The sequence below is a fragment of the Canis lupus genome, chromosome 12 (genome assembly GCF_048164855.1).
Source record: "Canis lupus baileyi chromosome 12, mCanLup2.hap1, whole genome shotgun sequence".
NCBI lineage: Eukaryota > Metazoa > Chordata > Mammalia > Carnivora > Canidae > Canis > Canis lupus.
Genome location: NC_132849.1, coordinates 17,294,765 through 17,310,588, shown reverse-complemented (window position 1 = coordinate 17,310,588; position 15,824 = coordinate 17,294,765). Strand labels below are relative to the sequence as shown.

Here is a 15,824-nt window from a genome sequence, read left to right as displayed (position 1 = left end):
CTTCCTCTAGAAGCTACCAAAATGCATGCTCCAGAAAAAGAGTTAGTAACCAATAAAAGGGGGGATAAAAGAATCCAGGAAACAGATCAGCACAGGAGAGATGTGAATGCAAATCCCAACGCAGCCAAGCACCAGAGGGTAGATCTAGTTGAGGGGTGCCCTCATTAAGCCCTGAGCTCGGACTCTTGATAACCCAAGGAACAGCATGCTCACGTAAGCCTAGCCCACATTACCTGGAGGCTGGTTTTTACCAGTGGAATTTCATTCCACTTTCAGCTACACGGATCAGCAAGGATACTCACATTATCCTAGAGAAGTATTGCTTTGACCTGTCCTGAGAGGGAGTTTGATTCATCATGAGCTAAAAACCAGAAAATAGAGAGCTTGCTACTCCCTCCAACCACATTTCCACCAGTCATCAATTACCTATGCTATAGTCCCACCAGCTGTCCTGTGGTGGGCCCCCTATTGAAGCAGGACTCTCATGACTTCAGCCATCTCACAGTGACTTTTGTAAGCTCTCAGGGGAAATGCAGCCAGACTGTGACCAAAAAACTTAACGCTCTCCCTGAAGGCTTCATGTAATAATGATGTTGTCCTTTTATATCTGCCAACAGGTTTCCCAAAACTAGATATGCAGTTCTGGAATGGATAGGTATGTAATAAACTAAAAGAAAAGCAAGGGAATGATTGACATAAAGTCAGGACAGTGCTTGTATCTGGGAGGGGTGAGGGATGTAATTGCAGACACACAAGGGTCTTCTCAAATCCTAGAAAATGTTCTATTTCTTGACCTTCTTAGAGATTACTAAATGTTTTACCTCTTACCCTGAGGTGGGTACATCAATGTTCACTTTATCATTACTCTTCATACTTTTTTTGTCTTTATAATTTATTTCACAAACTTAAAAAAATCGTGCCTCTTCCATGTTCAGAATCCAGGCTCACTTAAGAATATTTCAGTAATGATTTGACTCTAAAGTAATAAGCTGGTATGCTAATTTTATTTTTTTACAACAGTACTCATAAACAAATCAATGTTTAGTTATTTAATGACTATGTCCTCATATATGAAATTAAATTGGTCTTTAAATAAATTCTCCGGGAGTCAGTATATCCTCTGCAAATAACCAAACTGATTCTCAGAATCAGGACTTTTTCGATGCTTCAATTTCATCCCATATTGCAGCTTCAATTTTTGAAGTATCATATGTCCTCATCATATCAAACTCAAGCCATGGCTGACTCCATTTCTGAGCTTCTTTCATTTTTTCTTCAGTTAAACAGAGATCAAATCTGATGCCTTTAATATTAAATTTTGGACGTTCCCAGCGTTTGGACCAGGGCTTAGGCTTCATTTTTACTTTCAGCTATGGAAGATAAATAAATAAGTAAATAAATAAATAATTAATTAATTAATTTTAGGCTGACAGTCACAAGCAAAAATTCTACAAGTTTTTGTTACCATGACTCTTTCTTATCCTACAGACAACTTTCAGTTCCAAAACTACAACTTATACCTGATTAACAGGAACTTCGTGGCTAGGTTCATGTGCTACTGGCTTCATATTCATATCAAAAGTGCTATATTCGGGAAGGGCATCTCGTAAGTATAGCAAACTATCATCCAGTCGTTTCTCTAACTTGATCACTTGGATCTCCTGGATTCGAGGATTATAAAGTTCAAAGCAAATCTCAACACCTAAAAAGAGAAAATATATTCTTATAATCTAAACCCAGATGTCTGCATGCATATGCCTCATACAACAGTAAAAACTATTTCATAATGGAACTTAGCAAAGGCTTCTACACACAGGAAATGTGACGTAAATCTGTAATTTTTAAGATGAAGATTATTAAAAGAAAAAGAAACTAGAGTCCGTGTAGATTAAAAAGCGAAATAATGAGTTAGAATGACAGTCTAAAGAAAAATGTCTTCTATAGTCATACAGCTCTTCACTTCTGATAGTATTAACTTGGAGAGAGTTTGAGAAAATTCTTCTCTGTGGTGTTCTTATTTATATCCCAATTATTTAAATAAAACTTGGCCTTCTACATTAAGGGCGACATGATTAATGATGTAAAAAAAGAATAAATAAAATTTTGTTCTAACTTCGGTTTAGAAGCCCCTCTTAAGGATGGCCTGGGTTTTAAAACATGCTGGGGCTCTCTATATGGAGCAAGCTAGGAACAGCTCTGAATGCCTCAAGATGCTACAAGTAATAGTTGAAGATACATCGTCTGTAGTATCAAACACTTAAGGGAAAGAGTACACTCTCAGGTTTCCTGAAATAATCCCATGAGAAATACAAATATATATGATCAACATTAACATCTACTATTTAATGCCAGGATTTATTTAATCCATTACTTACTGTATACCTCTTCTGTTCCAGGTACTGATTTAGGAACTGTACCTATAGCAAACTCAAAATAGGCTAAGATCCTTTTCCTCTCATAGAGCTTATATTCTAGTAGATGACAAACAATAAATAAACACACTATAATTTCATTTACAATTCTTAATTTAAAGTAATTTCATACAGTCAAGACAAACAGAGTGATAACACTGTGGCTGGGGAATAAGTAGTATATAGTCAGGGAAAGCCTCTCTGAGAAAATGATTTAAACTGACACTAGAGGGGCACCGGGCTGGCTCAGTCAGTAGAGCATGTGACTCTTGATCTCTGGGTTGTAGGTTTGAGCCCTATGCTAGGTGGAGAGATTACTTAAAAATAAAAATCTTAAAAAATAAGTAAATAAATGGATACTATAAATAGCCAAGAATGCTCAAGGCAAAAAGAACAGTAAATGCAAAGGCCCTGCAGTCTTAACAAATTTGCCATTTGGAAAAAAACATAAATAGATTCTTTTGGCTGGAACAATTTTGTTAGTGGGCCAGGAAAGTAAACCAGAGATAACACGGTTGCCGACAGGGGGCAGTGGTGGCATGGACAAGAGTGGTAGCCCTAGAGATGGAGAAACAAGCCAAACTGGGATATATTTTTTTGAAGAATAAGCCAAGAAAACCTGATTGACTAGATGTGGGAAAGACAGTAATTAAAAATTGCTCCTAAATTATTAAGTGGGTGGACAGTGGTGCCATTTATGGATGTAGAAAAATCTGAGAGCAGCACATTGTGAGGGGAAACAGAATTCTATTCTGAACTTTAAAAAAAAAATGTATTTATTTGACAGAGAGAGAGAGAGAGAGAAATTGAGCACAAGCAGAGGGGAGCAGCAGCAGAGGGAGAGGGAGAAGCAGGCCCCTCGTGGAGCATGGAGCCCGATAGGGGGCTCAGTCCAAGGACCCCAGGATCATGACCTGAGCCAAAGGCAGATGTTTATTTTAACCTGAGCCACCCAGGTGCCCCCTGAGCTTGTCCTATGCCTAAAAGACATCCAATTGGAAATGTTGAAGAGGTAGTTATAAGTGCATATCTGCAACTTGGAAAAGGTCAATTCTCGAGGCACAGATGTGGAAGTTATCATCAGATGGATGCTATTTAAAGCCAATAGGCTAAAAAGAACCATCAAAGGTGTACCCATGCGGAAGGTCAAGGCAGGTTGCAAAAGTCAAAAATACTTTATTTTGTTGTTTTTGCTTTCTCCCTGCCCCCACCTGTCCCTGAAAGTACTTTAGAGAAGGGCAACAGGAAATGAACACCTTCAGAGTATTCAGTGTCTAGTACTTCCTATACAGTATCAAACACAGCTGACCACAACTCTGGAAGGTAGAAACTATTATTATCTCAATTTTAAGAAAGAAAATCAAACCAAAGTCCATCTAACTCACACCTGTGGTCACGTCTTTCTGTCACAAGACTTCTCCAAGCACATGGCCTGATCAAAGGCACACATTTCTGCAACCAGTCAAGTCCTGCTGAGCCCTCCACGCAGGGTGACGCAGGTCACGACCCAATAAGGAAGACAGTCACTGTTCTCACTGTTCAATGTCTTTGAATATAATACTTCACTGTCGGGGATTGTGAAGCACACAACTTTCTAAGTATGAAAACTTTACTGTCCTGCCATTTTTAGAATTTTGCCACTTGGGCCTCTTTCTTACTAGGCATAACAAACAAATTTTGCCTTTTTAAAGATTCCTCTGATTCTTATCAAACAGTGATTATTATGATGACTGTCATAATATAAAGCGAAATGGGGGCATTCATATTAGGAAAAGGTGACTCACACAGACATCATTATGTTTATCTTAATGTTCTCATGGGTCGTTTACTCCAAAAATGAATGTCCCCACACTGCTTACAGTGTCTTGTCTCCTCCTGTGATGCTGCCAGAGGCTGGAAAGTCTAATGGTCGCAGGCCGTACTACAGCCACCCTCATGGGAACGCTGCATCGACCGTTTATCCAGTAGCTTCAATTCTCCCACCATTCTTAGGCCACAGGCCCCACGGCAGCTCCCGATGTCTTATCCGAGGATGCAGAACACAAGATGGAATCCTGAGAGAACATGTTCCAGAAAATCAAACTAATGAAGTGAAACCTACCTTGTCCTTCAATAGTATTCCTAAGGATAAAAGTAGCTCCAAGGCCTGCTCCTGATCTCTGGATACAGATCCCCAGAAACTGGCTGGCTTTCCCATTGGCGTACAGGTCAGCTGTAGTAACACGAAGTATGCTTCCTAGAAATTCAGAAGAGAAGTGAACTTTTACATGACACACAAACAACATTTCTAGGTAACCTCATAACTTCCTAAATATTTTAATATGTTAGGAAGAAATACCTCATCTGGGCAAAACATAGATATGTGGAAAACAGTCTTCTCCAAGAAAAGAAAATGAACCCCTCTCACCACTAATAATAAAAGCATCCAGCTCTTACTGACCCACGTAGAACTCTGGAATATGGAGTATTTTTCTCCTTTCTAACATATCTTTTCTTTCTATTTGAAACTTCAGAGGATTTGTTCTTCCCCTTGGAGGAATAAATTCAGGACTCAAGAACCTGTGAAAAATATAAACAAAAAAATTTAAGGCAACCTTAAAGGAAAAACTGTTATTTTTACCAAAACAATGAAAGACTATGTTGACATGTTTTATTCTTTCTTCTCTAAAGAAAAGTCAATTATTTACTTCCAAAATTGTTGTCAATGCTCATGAAAACAGTTAAGTTCCCGAGTACTCACCTGGCACTGTGTTAAGGGTTTATGAAAACCGAGAGCATAAATTAATCCTTACAACAAGCAGGTGGGTATGGGGTCATCATCATCTTTTCACACATAAAAATGAAGCTTAAAGAAGGTAAGTAACTGACCTATTATTATATTAGCTATAAACTTACCAAGTCAAGATTTTTTTTTTTAAGATTTTATTTATTTATTCACGAGAGACACAGAAAGGCAGAGACACAGGCAGACGGAGAAGGAGGCTCCCTGTGGGGATCTCAATGCGGGACTCGATCCCAGGACCCCGGGATCATGCCCTGAGTCAGAGGCAGATGCTCAAACACTGAGCCACCCAGGTGCCCTCAAGGCAAGATTTAAACGTGGTCATGTCTGTCAGACTACAATGCAGTCTACGGCCATACCACCCTGAACGCGCCCGATCTCGTCTGATCTCGGAAGCTAAGCAGGGTCGGGCCTGGTTAGTACTTGGATGGGAGACTACAATGCATATGGCCATAAACCACAAGCCTCGCACTGAGTTGTCTGTGTTAAAATAAAATGACACTGGAAAAATTTAAATCTAGAAATTAGTAACTGCAAACTAACTTTAAAAGTAATCTCCCCATTCCCTTCTTTAACTTCTCTAAGCTCACTTCTTTAAAAGCATAAATGACACTACAGTGAAAATTCACGTCCTTATTACCCATCCCAAGAAATAAAATTTTCAATATACTTGGAGCTCCAGTGTACCCCCACCAACAGTTAATTACTATGGCGCAATTCATTAAATTTGGTGATGATTATCCCTTTGAGTTTCCTCCTTCTCCTTCATGTTGATTCACCAGTCTCTCAGGAGCTTCCCAGGTGTACTCTGAAACTGGCCCCCATATTCTTTTTTTTTTTTAAAGATTTATTTATTTATTATTTATGATAGACATAGAGAGAGAGAGAGGCAGAGACACAGGAAGAGGCAGTAGCAGGCTCCATGCACCGGGAGCTGGACGCAGGACTCGATCCCAGGACTCCAGGACCGCGCCCTGGGCCAAAGGCAGGCGCCAAACCGCTGAGCCACCCAGGGATCCCCCCTGGACCCCATATTCTTAAGGGCAAGTAGATATCGAGGAAAGCAGCAGGTCAGTGTAAGGTGGGCGGGTGGCAGTTTCAACCACAGCGGAGTGAACTTACATACAGGCTCGTCTTGGGCGGCAGCAAGACGAAGGGATCCCCAAACCCACTGCCAAATCCTAAAAACTTATAAAGACTAAGTGGGCTCAGTCACATGTACCTCGTATGTGTTCTCGGTACGACACGGTCATCTCAAAGCTCTGCCTCTAGAGCGGCCTCTGGGAGCAGGAAAGGCAAGCAGAACCCACCTTCCACGGGGCAGGCGAGGGGGTGAGGAGGTGGATCCAGCCACAGCTCAATCAGTGCTCATGTTTTTTTTGTTTTGTTTTTGTTTTTAAGATTTTACTTATTTGAGAGGAGAGCCAGACGGAGCATGAGCTGCGGGAGGGGCAGCGGGAGCGGGAGACGCAGACGCCCGGGCTGAATCCCTGGATCCCGCAGCGCTGAGCTCGAGGCCTGGGCGAAGCCCGAAGCTGACCCGCCGCGTCCCGCAGGCCCCAGCGGTCGCGTCTTTTTGAGGACGACGATCTCCAACACGCAATTTCCTCCCCTGAGATTTTGTTAAAAGCCGCCAAAAGAATTAAAATAGCAACAACAGGAACACCCACAGACACTTTTCACTTTGTTTCGCCAACTGCCGACATTTGGACAGATCTGCCTCACACGTACATGTGATTTTTTTTTTTTTTTCCTGGACTATCTGAAGAATGTCAAAGAGCTAGGTGTTTCACGCCTCAACACTTCGGAAGGCTCCCAAGAGCAGGGTCTTTGTGCTCCAGTCATCCCAATACCTCTCCGACACCTGGGACTTTCTGCGGGCTTGGGAGAAACCAGGAGGGAGTCCTGCCCACAGGCTCGAGCAGGCCGAGCCCCCGCCCAGGCAGGCTCGCGAGCGCGCAGACCCCACGGGCGTCCCCCACGGGGACCCGCGCCCGCACGCGGGCCTCACCTCCTCTCCTCACGCGGAGCCCGGCGCCGGTCCACGATGACCGGTTTCGGCGGCGGCTTGAACGCGCCGGGCTCAGAAGGCCCCGTGCTCTGCGGCCGGCCCGGCCCCACGCGGGCCCCTGCGGGAAGCGGGCGACAGACATCAACAGAGCTCGCCCCGAGCTCCCGCGGCGCCCTGCCCCCGGCCCCAACCCGCGGTCCCGCGAGGGCCGCCCCCGACTTCTAGGCTCGCCTCCCTCCAGCCTGGCCCTCGGCTCCTTCGCCCCAGCTTGCGAGCCCCACTCCACTCACGCCAGGCGATGGAGGCTGGCGCAGGGAGCAGCGCCCCGGCGGCTCGGAAGCCTCGGCACAGGCCCGCTGCGGCCCCACAGGCTCCCGCAATGGAGGCCGCCATGCCTGCTCGCTAGGGGGGCCGGACTACAACTCCCAATACTCAGTGCGGCGAGGTCGCGGCTACCTGACGTTGATGGCAGCTGTTATGGGACAAAATATCTAAGACCTTTTTCCCTCCGCCCCATCCCACCCTTACTTTTTCCTCACCACTCTTCCCATTAACCCCAACCTCGGCCTAAGTATTGTAGGGAAAGGACGTATTTCTCTAGTTCCCCAGGATGTAACAAGTTTTAACCCTCCTTGGGGGTGTTCTCTAGCCTGGAGAGCTTCTCTCTCTCTTTGAATCAATTCTGTCTTCACTTTCTCAGGCTTCGCTACTTCAAAACCCCATTATAGGCTCTTACTCTTACTAGGTACCTCCCATTGGCACCTAGGATCTCATCTGCAGTTCAGTTTTTATTTTAATTTAATTTTTGATTACTTGTGTGATTATTAGATTGTTGTCTAGTTCCAGCATCCTACTCGGGCCCGAGTGCATGGACTAGGTCACCTCTTGCCCCCTGTGTTCGCCTCCAAACCGCCTCCCCACTATCCGCTGTCCAAGTAATGGCTTCAACATTCAACCTGTTGCTTCACCCAGAAAATCTCCTTGATGTCTCCCTGTCTCTCCCTAGGTAAAGTTCCTAAAACTACCCCTGGCACCATAAAATATTTCAGGAATCCTTATACTTTCTCATCCCATCATCCGTATCTCTAATCTGGGTCACTACAAACCACCACACCTGTATTCTCATGCAAGTGGTTTTCCTGCCTCCAAATCCGTCCAGTTCTCCAAGCATCGACCCAAAAGATGGCTCAGACATACATACCTCATCCTTATCATTGCCCAGTTTAAATAAAGCCTTCCCTAGTTTCCTGTTGACCCTGGAATAAAAATCAAATGGCCAAAACAAAAACAACTCCACAAAAACAAAACAAAAGAAATAGCCTCTGTAGCTTGCCCCCCCACACCCCCACCCCATGTACTCTATTGGGCCATCCTGAAGATACATGAGCTGATGTATCATCAGCCTGAGAAAGAGGGCCATGTTTCAAGGACAGAATTTAAGGTGCCATGAGGAGAGACAGTGCTATTTAAATTCCAGCTTTCTTGATTAGAACAGAATTTGTCCCGTAATAACAAGGAATTGCACTACCAAAGTTTCAGATTAGCTAAATTTAGACTTTTCCTGCCCATCCAAAAAGGAGACTTCAAACCTTTAAGAGAAGAGGGGAAAGGGAGCAGAGACTTAGATAATTGTGACTGGTAGTGGTGATGATTTTCCTGGGCTAACTAAGCCCAGAACAGCTTGATCATCACTCTTGCTGGGGCTGGACCTATGAGGTGAGAGCAGAGAAAGAAAAGGTAAGACCTTCAAAGGAGGAGGGCAGGACTTTGTGAACATTTCCAAGTCATTCCTGATGTACCGCCCTTTTAAGGATGAAAAAATGATTTTGTAGAGTTTCACAAAACTAGGAGAATGAGTCTGAAGAAACTTATTGTCTCCTCCCATATTCCCACTTACCCAAAAATCCATCAGTTCACTCTGACATTATCTTAGCGTGAAGAACAAGCTGTAGTTTTAATTATTCCACCAAAGAACTACACAGAGCAAAATCAAAGAGCACAGAGCTGCCAAAACCATTTTGTGGGAACTTCAGTTATATTACTTTTATATTTTATACTCAGAGAGAAGAGCATGAACAACATTATATGGTATTCAGCCAAGAAAAGAAACTGTTCTAGGCAAATACCCCACTTCAGGTTATTGCTTATTATTTCATCCTCTATGCCTTGTACAGTGCCTGACACTTGATAAATATTTCCAAGTAAATTTAGGAAGATAACTCTAGTTGCACTTACAAAATGAATAGGAAGCAAGAAACTGTTCCAAAAGAGTGATATTGCTAACCTAAAGAAAAAAAAAAAAAAAGGTTTCAGAATGTGATCCCTGGATCAACAGCATCAGGAACATGTTAAAAATGCAGATTATCAGGTCCCCCCAAATCTAGTGAGTCATAAACTCTGGGGGTGGAGGTCAGCATTCTATTCTTTAAGGAATCTTCCATGTGAGTCTGATGATTGTTCAAGTTTGAGAATCATCGGTGTAGCGCAAAGGAGATAGGAAAACATTTTTAGGAAATCAATCTGAAGCAAATTCAGGCAAAACAATGTTATCACATGCATTAGCTGTGAGATTTTCAGTATCTTCTCTCTGCCCTAGTTCCCTTCTTGGTACTAGGATATTGGTACACCTACCTCACTTGGTTGCTGTATAGATTAAATTCAGACAATCCATAAATAAAGTTCTTAAGTAGATGTCTGGATTACAATATATTAATATAATTAGCATTAAACTTACTTTAAAGATGAAAAACAACTTCTAGACCAACAAGAAGAGACTATAAGCTAATCCATGTATTAACTCATCCAAAGAAAAAAAAAATCTTTCCTTTTGGACAGGGTTGGTCATCATGGTAGTCTAGAAAACCGGTCTATTGGCCAATCATTGCCCGGCCAAGATATTGGTCAGTCATTGCCCACAAAGGGAAGGAGCTTTCACCAAGTGATTTGGGAAAATTCCAGGCCGATTGATGAGTTCCTCTTGGGATTTTAACCAACAGTTTTGGAGTTTTGTCTGGTTCCACTGATGAAATTATCCCTAAACATGAGGTGATCCCTTTAGACTACTGCCACCAAACATTTGAAACCTATGCTTAACTTCCATTGTTCTGTGTTTATCAAGCAACTCACTCATTCTTATTTGACATTGAATTTTGCCTTCAGGGAAAGTGCTTGGCAGAGAAACATAAGTGTTCTGTTATGCTGGCCAGAATGATTACTTTTTGTCTCATTATAAATTAATAACTAGCATTTGGTGTTGTCATATAAGTCCTATAAACCCAGTTCATGTAAATCTGACTAAAGATGAATCTGTTTTGCTGAGCTGACAAAACTGTTTCTGAGTTTCCAAACCAGAGGGCAGACCCAGGGTCATGACAAATTCTCTAAAGGAAACACATTATATGTGAAGTCTTGTGGTATATATGCTGCTAGATAAAATATCCTGATATCACCTCGGAAGCCCCCCCTCCACACACACACACACACACACACACACAGAGACACATACGCATGCGTGCACACACACACCCTCTATTAGCTATCTATTGCTGTGTGAGAAAGTATTCCAGAATTTAGCAGCTTAAACCAACATTTATTATCTCACAGTTCTGTGGGTCAGGAATCCAAGGATGGCCTAAGTGAGTGATTCTGACTCAGGTCTCTCTCCAGTCTGTAATCAAGATATGATCAAGCAGTCATCTCAGAGCCCAGGTAGGAGGAGACCTACCTCCAAGCTCACCCACGTGTCTGGTGGCAGGCTGTCACTGGCTGTTGGCTGGAGACATCAATTGCTTACCACATGGGCCTTTCCGCAGGGCATAATATGATGGCAGCTTCCCTCAGAGCTGGCTAGCAAGAGACAGAAAGGGAGCAAGGCAGAAGTCAGTCTTTTTGTTTTCTAATCTCAGAAGTGACATCCCATCATTATTGCCATGTTCTACTCATTAGGATCGAGTCACTAGGTCCAGCTCACGCTCACAGGGAGAGGACCATAGGATCATAAATACCAGGAAGCAGAAGTTATTAGAGGCTTTTCAAATTTTGCTGAGGTCAGGAGTAGCAAGGGCCCCAGATTCTAGGCTTTTCCAGTTCTACCAAAGCAGTTCCATTATATATCCGTTCTGTGAGAGAGAGAGAGAGAGAGAGAGAGAGAGAGAGGCAGAGAAGACACAGCAGAGGGAAAACCAAGTTCCATGCCAGGAGCCTGATGCGGGACTCGATCCCAGGACTCCAGGACCACACCCCGGCCCAAAGGCAGGCACTAAACCGCTGAGCCACCCAGGGATCCCTTGTGAACTAGACTTTCATGGCAAGATTCTGTTTCCACAAAAGGTACCAAGGCTAAATATGCTTGAATCCACTGGGGTGTACACACTAATTGATGTTGAGAGCTGAGACCTCCTGCATCAACAGAAACTTAACAGAAGACAAGATTGTAAACTATTAACTTTCCTGTGTGCTTCAAATAATTGTTGTAAACCAAGTTAGCTGGGTGGTTTGCTACCTGGGCAAGAGCCTTCTTATCAAGAAAACAGTTCACTGGAACCACTAAGTCACTTATCAGAACAACATTTCCTTCATAAAAACATACCTGAAGATCCTCACCTCGCCATGTCCACCAATCCTAAACTATTATGTCAGGAATTTTGCTCAACTCCAATGCATTCCCTGCCTTGAAAAAATACTTTTAAGTCATGAAAGCATAGACTCCATGACTCCAAATGTCTCGCCTTACCTTTCCCTTTGAGTCTATCAGGCGGTGTTTCTACTGCTGCAATAAGCAATAATCAGCTTTGCTTGGTCAACAGGTTTTTAATGGTGGGTCGTTGTGCGGAGTCAACAGTTGGCCATCCATTCATTCAACAAATATTTAGTTAGCCCTACTATGTGCCAGGCACTATGCCGCTAGGCACTTGTCACATATCAGTAAACCAAACAGGTGAGAAACTCCCTACCTCAGGGAACTTACACTCTATTGGGAACAAAGACAATGTACCAAACACATATATAAAGAAATATAACTAAATTATGTGCTAGATACTGATTAGTTAGTCCTATGAGAGGAAACAAGGCAAAAAGGAATAGGCAGGATGGGATCTGCAGTGGTGTGTTCAATTTTAAGTGAGATGGTTTACAATTCACTAAGAAGGTAATCTTTTTTTTGTAGGACTTTTTAAAAGAATTTATTTGTTTGTTTATTTATTTATTTATTTATTTATTTATTTATTTATTTATTTTTGAGAGAGGAGAGCATGAGCAAGGGGCAAGGCAGAGGGAGAAGCAGACTTCGCACTGAGCAGGGCTCCATCCCAGAAGTCCAGGATCATGACCTGAGCCAAAGGCAGATGCTTAACCAACTGAGCCACCCAGGTGCCCAAGAAGGTAATCTTTGAACAAAGACCTCAAGGAGTCGAGGGAATGAGTCATGTGGCTACATGGGTATGTAGGAGAGTTTTCCAGCCTTAGGAAACAGCAAGCACCAGGGCCCTAAGTTGAGAGGGTCCTTGCCCTGCACAGCACAGAGAGGAATAGCAAAGAGGCCAGAGTGCCCGAAAAGATAGAGACCAGCAGATGAGGTCAGAGAGAGAATGGGAAACCAAATTCTGCTGAGCCTCGTAAGCTTCTGTGAGGACTTTGCTTTCACTCTGAGTGGAAAGGACAGCTGTAGAAGCATCTGAGCAGAGGGGTGCCATGGTCTCACACTAGCTGGATCACTCTGGCTGCAGCACAGAGAATGGATGCAGGACGGGTGCAGGGATGGATGAGGGTTGGGTGCAGGATGGAAGCAAGGGGACCAGTTCAGAAGCTTCTGGAATAACTGGATAAAAACTTCATCTAGTTGAACATGGTGAGGGAAGTATGTTCTGAGAAGAAGGGGTTGCTTCTCCAGCAGATGAAAGCTGCTCAGCAGGTCTAATGTCTTGGTTCCCAGGCAAGCAGGTAAAGGGAGGGGAGCTCTGGAAAGAGCCATGCAAAGAGGAAACAACAGGAGAGTATGGTGCCTGGGCACATGCTCCCATAACTATTTGAGTCATGCCTGGACTCTTGTTTTAATTTTTTTTTCAACAGTGCCATTCCCAATAATATGCCAATTTGTTTCTTTTCTTTCTTTTTTGTCGTAAAATGTACATAACATAAATTTTACCATTTTAATTATTTTTAAAATGTATTTATTTTCAGTAAGCTCGATTTCCAATGTGGGGCTTGAACTCATTACCCCAAGATCAAGAGTCACTTACTCTATCAACTGAGCCAGCCAAGTGCCCCCTCTGCTAATTATTTTTAGGGTACAACTCAGTGACAATTCAATTGCAGCATTGCACAACCATTACTCTCGCCATCTCCAGAACATCATCCCCAATAGAAACTTTGCACCTATTAAACATTAAATCCCCACGACGCTCTCCCAAGCCCCTGGTAACCTCTATTCTACTTTTTTCACTCTAGGAATTTGTCTATTCTAGGCACTTCATATGAATGGAATCATACAATGTGTGGCCTTTTGTGTCTAGTTTCTTCTACCTAGCATGATGTTTTCAAGGTTCATCCATGTTGTGGCATGATCAGAATTTCATTCTTATTAAGGGCTAAATAATATTCCCTTTGTATATGCTACATTTTGTGTATCCATTCATCTGTTGATGGGCAGACATTTGGTTTATTTCTTCCTTTTGGTTATCGTGAATAGTGCTGCTAGAAACATTGATGTAAGCGTATCCCAGTGCCTGCTGTATATTCTTTCCCGGATACACCTTGGGGTAGAATTGCTACATCATATACTATGTTTCACTTTTTGAGGGACTTTCAAATTTTTTCACCGCAGCTGCACAGTTTGCATTCCCAGTGGCAAGGTAGGAGGGCTCCAGTTTCTTCACATCTTCACCAACACTAGTTATTTTCTCTTTCTTTTGTTTTTTTCCCTTTTTTTTTTTTTTTTTTTTGAAAATAGCCATCCTCATAGGTGTGAAGTGATAGTTCATTGAGATTTTGATTTGCATTTTCTTGATGATGAGTGATGTTTGGGATCTTTTCATGTGGTTGTTGTCCATTCACATTTTCTTTAGGGAAATGTCTACTCAAGTTTTTGCTCATTTAAAAATTGGATTGTTTTTTGTTGTTGTTGAGTTGTAGGAGTTCTTTATATTATGGATATTAATCTTCTATCAGATACATATGTCTTGCTAAATAGTTTCTCCCATTCTATCGGTTGACTTTTCACTGTCTTGATAGTTTCCTTTGATGCACCAAAGTTTGTAATTTTGCTGTAGTCCAATTTATTAATTTTGTTGACTGTGCTGTTGGTGTCACATCCAAGAAATAGCCAAATCCAATATCATTATGTGTTTTTCCTATGTGTTCATCTAAGAGTCTTATAGTTTTACCTCTTATTATGTCTTAGGTCTTTACTCCATTTTGAGATAAATTTTCTTTTTTTAAAAGATTTTATTTATTTATTCATGAGAGACACACAGAGAGAGGCAGAGACATAAGCAGAGGGAGAAGCAGGCTCCATGCAGGGAGCCTGATGCAGGACTCGATCCCAGGACTCCAGGATCACGCCCTGGGCTGAAGGCAGGCGCTAAACCACTGAGCCACCCAGGGATCCCGAGATAAATTTTCTATAGAGTGTAAGGTAAGGGCCCAATTTCATTCTTTTGCATGTAGATATCCACTACAAACAAACTATCTTGGGATGTTCTGCAGAATAGCATTAACAGCATAAAGAGACAAGCTTGTGATTGGCTATCAAGCAGCAACATGTTCATGAGAAATGTCCGATCTTTAAGGACCAAAAAGTAGTTCTCAACAGCATTCAGAATACCTTGTTGATGTTTTGCTATCTGAAGGGGGTGTTTTGTAAAGCCCCCCATTATATCCCCTTAATTCATAGGGATGAAAAAAAGTCCCTTTACCAGGAAAATGCAAATGACTTTCCTTCCACTGAAAAAGTGCATTGCATAATATGATAATACTTTTGGTGATATTTTCCTAATATGTGACAAGTGTTAAATGATTATTCTTTTAAAAATATAAAATCATGGGGCACCCGGTAGCTCAGTTGGTTAAGCATCTGCCTTCAGCTCAGGTCATGATCTCAGGGTCCTGGGATAAAGCCTGTAGTCGGGCTCCCCTCTCAGTTTCTCCCCCTCCCTCTGCATCCCCCCACCCCTACTCTTGCACACACACACCCTCTCTCTTTCAAATAAATAAAATCTTTTTAAAAATGTAAAATCATGGCTCTCATACAAATATAAAATAAACACCTGTGAAGGATCACCTGGGTGACTCAGTGGTTGAGCATCTGCCTTTGGGTCCTGGGATCAAATCTCACATCAGGCTCCCCACAGGGAGCTTGCTTCTCCCTCTGCCTATGACTCTGCCTCTCTCTGCGCCTCTCATGAATAAAAAAATAAAATCTTTTTTAAAAAAAGTAAACACTTGTGAAATGTCCTATTTAGCTCATTAATTATTGAGGAAAGCAATAGGGTGTTATATAACTAGTCTGAAGGGGACTCAAAGTTGCCCACACTTACATTCAGAGAAGAAGTGCTGGAGGGAATTCACAAATAGATGCCACTGGGTGACCTCACATTTGAGGTCTAACCAAACGCTATTTGTTTTC

The 15,824-nt window shown here is 42.5% G+C and overlaps 1 protein-coding gene and 1 long non-coding RNA gene across 2 annotated transcripts in view; both read right to left on the bottom strand.

Moving 5' to 3' along the window:
- Positions 1–985: 985 nt before the first annotated feature.
- On the bottom strand, positions 986–7,644 carry MRPL19 (mitochondrial ribosomal protein L19). The gene is made up of 6 exons (XM_072769981.1): positions 7,495–7,644; positions 7,205–7,322; positions 4,852–4,970; positions 4,513–4,647; positions 1,521–1,702; positions 986–1,370 (listed from the first exon to the last, which is right to left on the bottom strand). Exons 1-6 carry the CDS (start codon positions 7,595–7,597, stop codon positions 1,149–1,151), a joined length of 879 nt encoding a protein of 292 aa, XP_072626082.1. The 5' UTR covers positions 7,598–7,644; the 3' UTR covers positions 986–1,148.
- A 99-nt stretch (positions 7,645–7,743) lies between these two features.
- The window catches only part of LOC140601264 (uncharacterized), a 76,263-nt gene continuing 68,182 nt past the window's right edge, over positions 7,744–15,824 (bottom strand). The window contains exons 8-10 of the long non-coding RNA XR_012004287.1: positions 10,929–11,050; positions 9,440–9,488; positions 7,744–8,913 (exon numbers count right to left, since the gene is read on the bottom strand). This is a non-coding gene — a long non-coding RNA (uncharacterized lncRNA). The remainder of the gene's footprint in view (positions 8,914–9,439; positions 9,489–10,928; positions 11,051–15,824) is intronic.

What these genes read in the sequence shown, in the direction of transcription:
- MRPL19 (XM_072769981.1), bottom strand. Translation starts at nt 7,597, where the DNA reads ATGGCGGCCTCCATTGCGGGAGCCTGTGGGGCCGCAGCGGGCCTGTGC. An exon ending in GCCAGCCTCCATCGCCTGGC is followed by an intron (nt 7,323 to 7,494) that starts GTGAGTGGAGTG and finishes CGCTTCCCGCAG; the next exon opens with GGGCCCGCGTGGGGCCGGGC. An exon ending in GCTCCGCGTGAGGAGAGGAG is followed by an intron (nt 4,971 to 7,204) that starts GTGAGGCCCGCG and finishes TATTTTTCACAG; the next exon opens with GTTCTTGAGTCCTGAATTTA.